Source organism: Vigna radiata, unplaced genomic scaffold (assembly GCF_000741045.1).
Source record: "Vigna radiata var. radiata cultivar VC1973A unplaced genomic scaffold, Vradiata_ver6 scaffold_100, whole genome shotgun sequence".
NCBI lineage: Eukaryota > Viridiplantae > Streptophyta > Magnoliopsida > Fabales > Fabaceae > Vigna > Vigna radiata.
Genome location: NW_014544133.1, coordinates 512588 through 522435, shown reverse-complemented (window position 1 = coordinate 522435; position 9848 = coordinate 512588). Strand labels below are relative to the sequence as shown.

Here is a 9848-nt window from a genome sequence, read left to right as displayed (position 1 = left end):
TCTAATTTCTTTTTATCTTTTTTTTAATAAATTCTTATACAATATTTTTTTATGTATTTTCTATTTTGAAAGATTTAAATTGTGATTTTTTTAAAACTCTATTAAACTTTAGTTTATGTGATTTCAATTTTCTAATAATATAGCTAATAATTTTTCTAATTTTTTTTAATCTTTTTTTTAAATTCTCATAAAGTCATATTTTTTATGTATTTTTATTTTGAAATATTTGTTTATAATTTAATTAATGAATCTTTTTATTTATTTATTTATATTTTCAAAAATTTATTATGCTTTTTTTAAATTTATACAAAAAATATATTTTTTATTTTGAACTTATTAGAAAATTTTATTCAAAAATTGAAAAATCCAATACAAAATACTGTAAAGTTTAAAAATAAGTTCATATAAATTTTTTTAAAAAAACATAAAAACTAAAATCTCTAAAAGGTGAGAAATTTATAAAAATTAAAAGAAAGAAATCATATACCATATTATACTATGTATTATGTTTCAAACTCTAAAATAAAAGAGAGAATAAAACGCTAGAAGGAGGGCTTGAACCTCCGACCTTGTGGTTAACAGCCACACGCTCTAACCAACTGAGCTATTCCAGCTTTCGTCAACACTGAAACATAATAACTATTATATTTATTTAAATAAATAAGAACATGGAAAAGAGGAGGGAGCTTTCTTCTCCATAACCCTGCAATTCTGATGAAACTGAAGAACTGGAGCTGCACAATTTATTTAAAAACCCTTAACTATATCTATACTCTTTTATACTTAAAAAAACATAAACTATTTATCCTAAATTCAAGTTATACTATTTAATAGTTCAGTTTAAATATACCGAACTTATTCTACTTTAAGTTCAGTTAATTGTGGTTTAGGTTTCATATCATTTGCGATTGAAATTTTCTCGTGGCTTTTCAATCACTTTCGTCAAAGCTCGCTATCCGCCCTTGAAGGCTTGCAGCCGTCGAAGGCTCGCTGCCATCGAAGGTTCACTGCCGTCAAAGTTTCGCCGCTGTCGAAAGCTTTGCCGCATTCTGCCGTCGTTAACTGTCGAAGGCTCTACGACCATCGTCATCGTCGAAGGTTATGAGAATACTTCTCCTTTAGCTGGAAAGAGAAATAAAGGGATATCACTCTGCAACTCCTTGGTGGGTGACTTCATATGGTCCTTTTCCTCTGTGTCTTTTTGTTAATTTTTTATGTTATGTCACCTGTATGATTGGTCTGACTGCAAGATCAATGGATTTCAAGTTTTGCCTAAATTTTAGGTATCTAATTGCACGTCTTTAATGATCAAGGATTGTAGTTTTCTTCTTGAAATGTATGCTTGTACTTTTGTATCTGTTTTTACTTCATTTGATGTTTTCTGTTTTCTTCTATTATGTCTATCAAATCTGAGATGGTAGAATGCTAACACGATTACCGGTTATTCAGCTTTATCTTTAATTGTAAATGTATTACATAGCAAGTGATTAATAATATTTAGATTTAATTACAAACTGACAGAATAGGATTAGGGTGATCCAATTTGCCTATTCCATTGTTATTTGGTTAAAGTATTTGGGACTATTAGTGTAGATTAGCTTGTGATTAGAGGAGTTATTAGAGTTGGAGGTATATATTATTATGTCTCCTTCATTGCTAAACACACGAGTTTTAGATGCTGGGAATCACACGACTACTTTGAGAATACAAGTGAAAACCTAATTCTTCAAGAAAATCAGGATCAACAAGGTCTAGGAAACCCCTATAACGAGTTCAAACGAAAGAGTCCAGTTGTGGGTTTGACACCACCTTTTGACCCTAAGCTTTTAAAACTAATTCTGTGAAATTACTCAGTTTTTCGTCATCAATTATTCGTCTTCCCTTGTCTCTTTTTGTTTTTGGTTTTGCTTCTATTCCTGTAGCAATGTAAAGCTTTCATAAAGGTACTAACAGTTCAAAATTATGCATTCAGCGGCAACATGGCATTTATGCTTACGCAAAATTCTTGATAGTTTTCCAGAATCTCTCTCGGATCGGTAGTTCAGACAGTGTTGAATGTGACGGATGACTCTGTATGTATCATGAATTTTCTATCTTATGATCCTTGTGTTGCTGGTTAATTGCAGAATCCTTCAAATTTTTTTGGCTGTTGAAACTTTTATATGGTTGATCAGCACAATTTTTTTTAGTTGTGATCAGTGATTTTTGTGTTTGAAGTATATTTCTCTAACCTATATGGTATGCTCTTGAAGTGTAATTTTTTGTTTACAGCAGTTTGTCGTGTTGCATTAATTAGTGCTTGAAGTGTGTTCAATCTGATGTCAGTGATGGGGAATGCTGCTTTATCTGGTCAACTTGTTCCACAGCTTGGTTAGCTCAAGAGTTTGTAGTATTTGTATGTTATCACTTGATTTGATGTTCCAATGATTTGGTGTATGCGACAACTTTGACTTAACTTTCCTTGTTTAATTTGGACATGAGATTTTAAATTATTGAATGTGTTCTCAAGTTGGTTCATGATGTAATGGGGTACTGGTTATTGAATCTTCTGTTATATGTGATTCTTTTATGTTTAGGATGAGTTCTTGAGTTTGTTATATTAAAAGAGTTCTTTGTTTATCCTCATTTCAACTTGAGTATGTTCAATTCTATAATGCTGAAGTTTAATTTCATTAATTTTGTTTTGGATCACTTTAGGTATCTTATTCCTAACTATTCATGCAATATCAGGTCTGGGTTGCCCACAAACAATCTAGTTGGGTTTCTGCAGTCTTCTGGATAATTCTATTAATATATTTTGGCAGGTTTGTTCTCACAATTTTAATTTTTCTCATTGTTCGGTGATTAAAATTAGTTATCATCAGAAAATACCTTTCAAGAACTTTGACTAGCTATAGTTTTATGACAGATTCCAGTTTCCAATGAACAACTGTTTAGTTTTTAACTATACACTAATTTGGATATCAAATTTAGTCTTTTAGAGAAAATTATGTATAATTTATATATTTTAAAATAAATGTACACTGTATTAGAGCTTATTACTGGGATATTCCAGAAAAGATTGATTTATAATTTTCTTGTTAAGGTTATAGTAGAACTGATTACTTCTTACTTGCAAGAGCAGAGTTACAGTTTATGCCAGTAAACAACACATGCGTATAGACGGATAAATTTTGTGGTTGACATTTGATTCACTTTCCAAAATTTTCAGCATTACTACTTGCTTCTGCATCGCATGGCAGCTGTTTCAATTTTTTTTGATGCTTGGTTAAAATTTGCAGCATGTGCTGGAGCATAGCAGACCTTATGAACGTTCAACTACAATCAAAGAATTAACTGGGAAAACAGTGCAGATGAGCCAGTAGAAGTTTGCCTTTAATGCTATAGAAAAATCACTACTAAGAGAGAAGAATTGATGTGATTTTGTATTGGGGTTTTTAGTTCAGTTCAGTTACTCTGAACTAGTTTAGTTCAGTTATTCTGAACTATTTTTTAGTTCAGTTAACTATAAATTTCTACAGTGCAGTAAACTATAGTGCAGTTTGCCCACTCCTATGAAAACTATGATGGTCGATGAAAAATTGAGGATGATGATTGGATGAATGAAGAAGAATGGGAAAAAGAGTTGCATCCTTTGTTCTTCCCTACAAAGCCTTGTTCTTCTCCTCCACCGCTGAAACCCCCAGCCTTTACTCCTTCCTCCAGCCCTCAGTCTTTGCCCTCACCAAAAACAAGCAGCAACCCATTTCAGAAGGCTCCCCAAAGGCACCAACTTGCCTCTCACCTTCCCAACTCTCCACTCTCCAAACCACCCTCCACAAGTCCCTCCTAAGCAGCAACACTGACGAGGCATGGAAGTCCTTCAAGGCACTCACCACCCACCAAGCCTTCCCTCCCAAACCCCTCACCAACTCCCTTCTCTCTCACCTCTCCTCCCTTGGTGACACCCTCAATCTCAAGAGGGCATTTGCCTCTGCTCTCTTTCTCATGGAGAAGAACCCCTTGTTGCTCCAACATGACACCCTCCACCACATGCTCCTCTCCATGAAGGGTGCCAACACTGCAGCCCCTGCATTTGCCCTTGTCAGGTCCATGCTCAGGTTCGGGTTCTTTGTTCCCTTTCATGTTTGGGGCTCTGTGCTTGTTGAGATCAGTAGGAACTGTGGTAACCTTGCTGCTTTCACGAGGCTCTTTGAGGAAAATTGTAGGGTAGCTCTTGAGGAGAGAGTTGAGTTCATGAAGCCTGATGTTGGTGCTTGCAATGCAGCACTGGAAGGTTGCTGCTGTGAGCTTGGGTCTGTAAGTGATGCTGAGAGGATTGTGGAGACAATGTCAAGTTTAGGGGTTAGGCCTGATGAGTTCAGTTTTGGGTTTCTGGGGTATTTGTATGCACTCAAGGGATTGGAAGAGAAGATTAGGGAGTTAGAAGTTTTGATGGGTGGGTTTGGCTGTTTGAACAAGAAGGGTTTTTATTGTAATTTGATTAAGGGTTACGTTAAGTCTGAGAATTTGGCTTCTGTGGAGGCAACTATTATTAGATTTCTGAATGATGGATATGGGAAGGATTGGGGTTTTGGTGTTGAAACTTTCTGTGAAGTGATTAAGGTTTATTTTCAGAAGGGAAATATCAAGGGGTTGGCTAATTTGATTGTTAAAGCTCAGAAGATAGAGGGTTCAAATATTGTGGTTGATAGGTCTATAGGGTATGGAATTGTTAATGCGTGTGTTAGTATTGGACTATCTGATAAAGCACATAGTATTCTTGATGAGATGAATGTTCAGGGGGCCTCTGTGGGTCTTGGGGTCTATATACCTATCTTGAAGGCTTACTGTAAAGAAAATAGAACTGCTGAGGCTACTCAGTTGGTGATGGAGATTAGTAATTCCGGTCTTCAGTTGGATGTGGGAACCTATGATGCTTTGATAGAAGCATCCATGTGCAGCCAAGATTTTCAGTCAGCGCTTTCACTGTTTAGGGACATGAGAGAGGCAAGGATTCCTGACTTGAAAGGGAGTTACTTAACTATAATGACAGGTTTGATGGAAAAACATCGGCCTGAGTTGATGGCAGCTTTTTTGGATGAGGTGGTTGGGGATCCTAGGATTGATCTAGGTACTCATGATTGGAATTCTATCATCCATGCTTTCTGTAAGGCTGGGAGACTTGACGATGCGAGAAGAACTTTTAGAAGGATGATGTTCCTGCAGTTTGAGCCAAACGATCAGACATACTTGTCTATGATTAATGGATATGTCTTAGCTGAGAAATATTTTCTGGTGCTGATGTTGTGGAACGAGGTTAAGAGGAAGCTATCCATGGATGGGCAGAAGGGGATCAAGTTTGACCATAATTTGGTTGATGCGTTCCTTTATGCTATGGTCAAGGGTGGTTTCTTTGATGCTGTTATGCAAGTTGTGGAGAAAGCTAATGAGATGAAAATATTTGTTGATAAGTGGAGATACAAGCAAGCATTCATGGAGACCCATAAAAAGCTCAGGGTGGCAAAGTTAAGGAAAAGAAATTTTAGAAAAATGGAAGCACTTATTGCTTTCAAGAACTGGGCTGGCTTAAATGCCTGAACCTTTTACAGTGGCTACTTCATATCATAGGGATTAAACCATCATGTCTGAAAGTAACAATTATAAATGAAGGCTGAGGTGGTTCAATATTGCAGATTCTTTCAATAAGCGAGCTTCAATTCCACCAACTTAGGAGCACTTCAAATTTTGATTTTCTTGAATGGTACACTTAGTTTAGGCTTGGAGGGTTCGGCTCAACAAGGTTCTTTCTCCTATTTTTTTGCCTTGATGTTACAGAAAGCAATTATTTGACAGTCACTGAGTTTTTATTCAGCTAATTCTTTCACTTTGGGCTAAATGTATTGATTTCTTCTTCCCTTTTGTTCTCTGCCGTCCCCCATTTTTGGTGGTTGATTGCTGTCTTCAATTGTCTTCTTGTACTTGTGACTGGAAATTTAAACACACTGAATCAAGGAATTGCTTACACTTCTTGATAACTATGTATGAAGGAGGAAGTAACTTGTAACTTAAGGCAGAAAGTAATAGCATCACACACAGTACAGATCAATTCTTTTCCCTATTATGTGCTTCTAGTGAGCTGTTTATAGAAAGTCATTATCTTTATCTGAACCAAATTATAGTTAAGCACTATAAACGAACATGATTTGAAGCAGGAGATTGTTCATCCCCTGGACGTATATGTTCAGGTGTAATATTTTTATTTAGCCTAGTTTTTTTTTCTTCAATAGCTCAAGACTGTGGGTAGTAATTGAGACTTGATTTGCAGTGTACTATATCAGTTGCAATTAGTGAGGGCGAAGGTTTTTCATCACAACATTCTGAGTTAATTACTTTATATCACATTATAAATAAAATAACAAGAGGTTTTATGTTTTAGCAAACTAAACAGAAGATTTGCCTTAATTTACCGAGTTTATACTGAATAAATTGAATAGGATTTTAAGGAGGGAACAATATGGCTTTGATTGTTTTTGGAGAAAATAATTAATTTACTCAAAAGTTCTCTCTGAAAGTGTTTGTTTATAAGCTGTTGGAAATACAAAATAAGCCAAGCTTTAACTCAGTTATTCGCATTCCATATAATATAGACATTCCTTGTTCATAAATGTTGAATACTTGGCATGCCTTGCAGATTAGGACACATGACAACTCAAGACTCAAATCTGTCATTTTAGTATGTGATGTGTGCCAGTTTGACATTGCACGAGGCAAGGGCACCTCTGTTTTTGCAGGTTCCATTCTTTGTGCTGCTTATTGCTGCAATGATGGCGTGGAAGTACAACACCCCACACTGGTGTTAAAGTATCATAGTCTAACAATTGGTTTACTCGTATTCTTTGTGCTCTCATTCTTGTGGTTCTAGGATGTGGAAGGATGAAGTAACCTGTAACTTAAGGCACAAATTAGTACCATCACACATAGTAGAGGTCAATTTTTTTCCTCTTTTTGTGCTTCGAGTGAGTTGTTTAAATAAAATCATTATCTTTATTTGAACCAAATTAGAATTGAGCACTATAAGTTAACATGATTTGAAGCACGGGATTGTTCTTCCCTTGGACATGTATGTTAAAGTATATAATATTTTTATTCAGCCTCATTTTTTTTTCTTGTATAGCTCATAACTGTTTGGTAGTAATTAAAACTTTTATTTTGCTATATTGGTAGAATTATTAATTCTTTTGGTTGATAATAGTATATGAATATTTTCAAGATATTTGATGATGGGTAGGTATATAATCCCTTTAAATTCGAAATCAATTAACTTTCATTAGTCTCAAGTAAATGATTTGATTCATCTTGCTTTTAAGGAAATAGGTTTTAACATTTTGTATAATTGTTAGAATATGATTTATTTATTTTTATTGAAGTACAATATTTAATATTTCTAATGATGACAAACTCATAGCTAAAGGTCCAATCACTAGAAGTATGACCAAACTCCTCCAAGAAGAACTATCTTTAGAAAGAGAAACAAAAGTTTGTTTTACTTGGGCCATTAGGAAAGAAGGAGTAGTGTAAGATTTAGGTCTTGTATTCGGCCATGTAGTGTAGGTTTGTTTAAGGTTTGTATGAAGGCCTAAGTAGCATAGGATTTTCCTTAAGTTAGATACCCAAACCAAGTGGAAAGTGTGTACCATGTGTCATGTTTCTATTGGAGAGAATTTGCTTTTTAGAAATGGCCACATCACATCTTAGGAGTGGAGAGGATTTCTTTTTGGTAGTAGTCATAAGTCCCTCCAGCATTGGATAGGATTTGTGACACATGGCTCCGTCCTAATGGTGAGTAATATTCGGCCACCATCCTTGCGTGGTGGTTAGGTTTGTTTTTTGGTTTTCAAAAGATGCTTTTTAAGTTAGAAGAAGACACTTTTGGCCTATAAATAGAAGCGTCTTCACCATTATATTTCTTTTTGGTAGTAGTCACAAGTCCCTCCAGCATTGGATAGGATTTGTGACACATTTGAAGAGAGAGGAGAATTGATACAAAATGCTTTCTTTGGAAATGAAATAACTAAATGGAATCTAGATGAGTGAACAAGTTATTTTAGATATGATTTGTCAAATGACAATGGAAGCTATTGTCCATAAAATTAAAGATTGTAGTGAGAAATCTGCTGTTATAGTCATTGTACAAGGATTCACTGGCCAATTAAAAGGTTGGGATAAACTCTCCATAGAACAAGATAAATTAGACATTCTCAATAAAGTAAAAATTGGAACAAATCAAGAAGAGGTAGTCTTGACCTTAATTTACTCAATGATTCAAAATTTTGTAGGAGATCCAAATATCTTTAAAGAAAGGTTCGCAAATCAATTAGCAAACATTTACTTCCAAGAAAATGTCAGATAATATATGGTATAAAGAAATTTTTTTGTCAAAAGTAACTCTAAGAGAACATGGTTTTGCTAGATTTTGGAAAGAAAGATTCTTAGTTGGATTGCCTAAATTGTTTTCAGAAAAGGTAAAAATGAATTTAGAAAGACATTACGATAAACCAATAGCATATGGCATACTAACTACTATGGTCAAATACATAAAATAATAGTAGAAACATGAATACAAGTATGCACATATTTTAAATTACAAAAATAAATTGAGAAAAGAAAGTATGGTTAATAAAAGAGAAATAAGTACATTTTGCCAACAGTAAGGCATGTAGCCTATTAAAGCACCAAGTGTAGAGAAAAAGAAAGTAAATAAAAGACAAAAAGTGACATTTAGAAAACCTTATAAAAAATCATATACAAAATTCCAAAATAAATCAAATAATCAAAATACAAAAAATAAAAAGGCTACAAGAAAACCCAAACATAAAAAGTAATTGTTTCTTTTGTTCCCAGATTGGTTGAAGTGTGTCAAATTCGTCCCCCTTTTAGAAAAATGTCAATTTCGTCCTCATATAGAAAAAATTTGTGTCAATCAAGTCATCTCTATTAAAAATCATTGCTTTCAAAACTCACTTTATTCACTGCCATATCAGGGTTCGGACCCATGAAATGGTTATTATTCAAAACTCACTTTAAGTTTTTAACACCATTAGTTTGTATCTAACGGAGATGACTTGATTGACACAATTTTTTTCTATATGGGGACGAAATTGACATTTTTCTAAAAAAGGGACGAATTTGACACACTTCAACCAAACTGGGGACAAAAGAAGCAATTAAACCAAAGTTAAACTAAAAAGATAATGTGTGTTGGAAATGTGGTAGACCAAACCATTATGCTAATAGTTGTAGGGTACAACAAAAAAATAAATCAAATAGAAGATGAGAAATTAAAAGAAATTTTATTAAATATTTTAATCAATTCCGAATCAGAGGAATCTAATAGTTCAATAGAAGATGAAGATAGTGAATTGGAATTAGAACAAATAGAACAAGAAACTTTTGGTGAAAGTTTAGAAGAAGATATTGAAGATGATTACTATTCAGACCAATGATTATGTGACTGTACAAATTGTAAAAGTATAAATATGTTAACAAAAGATCAAACTTCTACGAAAATCAATATGAAGTGAAGAAGTTCAACAATACGTAAAACCAATAAGCATGAAAGAGATTTACCAATAGATTTAAGGGTCCAAGTCAACAAGTAACAATAAAAAATTTACAAGAAGAAATGAAAAATCTTAAATTAGAAAGCTTAAAAGAAACTTGACAAAACACATATCACAAAAAGATAAATTATTATTAGAAGACCTTACAAGATATGCTTGGACTATAGTCTAGTATAAAAGTAACATAAAATACTTAGAAAACAAGTTGAAAGAGTTGGGTCATTTTGTTGGTTAACTTAACTATTA

General features: G+C 33.9%; 1 protein-coding gene and 1 non-coding gene across 16 annotated transcripts; one reads left to right on the top strand and one right to left on the bottom strand.

The window, feature by feature from the left end:
• Window positions 1-540: 540 nt before the first annotated feature.
• Window positions 541-614, bottom strand: TRNAN-GUU. The gene has a single exon. It is a non-coding gene; the product is annotated as a tRNA-Asn (tRNA).
• A 113-nt stretch (window positions 615-727) lies between these two features.
• LOC106755310 (pentatricopeptide repeat-containing protein At1g69290) lies at window positions 728-7155 on the top strand. 15 transcript variants are annotated; one of them, XR_002667092.1, is made up of 6 exons: window positions 728-1163; window positions 1973-2072; window positions 2272-2395; window positions 2731-2804; window positions 3282-5782; window positions 6674-7155. XR_002667092.1 is itself a non-coding variant. In XM_022778235.1 (5 exons), exon 5 carries the CDS (start codon window positions 3613-3615, stop codon window positions 5578-5580), a length of 1968 nt encoding a protein of 655 aa, XP_022633956.1. In that variant the 5' UTR covers window positions 728-1163; window positions 2013-2072; window positions 2272-2395; window positions 2731-2804; window positions 3282-3612; the 3' UTR covers window positions 5581-7155. The 15 variants fall into 15 exon arrangements, 14 of the variants coding, with proteins under 14 accessions (XP_022633956.1, XP_022633953.1, XP_022633955.1 ...); XM_022778235.1 differs by having other exon boundaries at window positions 2013-2072; window positions 3282-7155; XM_022778232.1 differs by having other exon boundaries at window positions 2326-2395; window positions 3282-7155.
• The last annotated feature ends 2693 nt before the right edge of the window (window positions 7156-9848 follow it).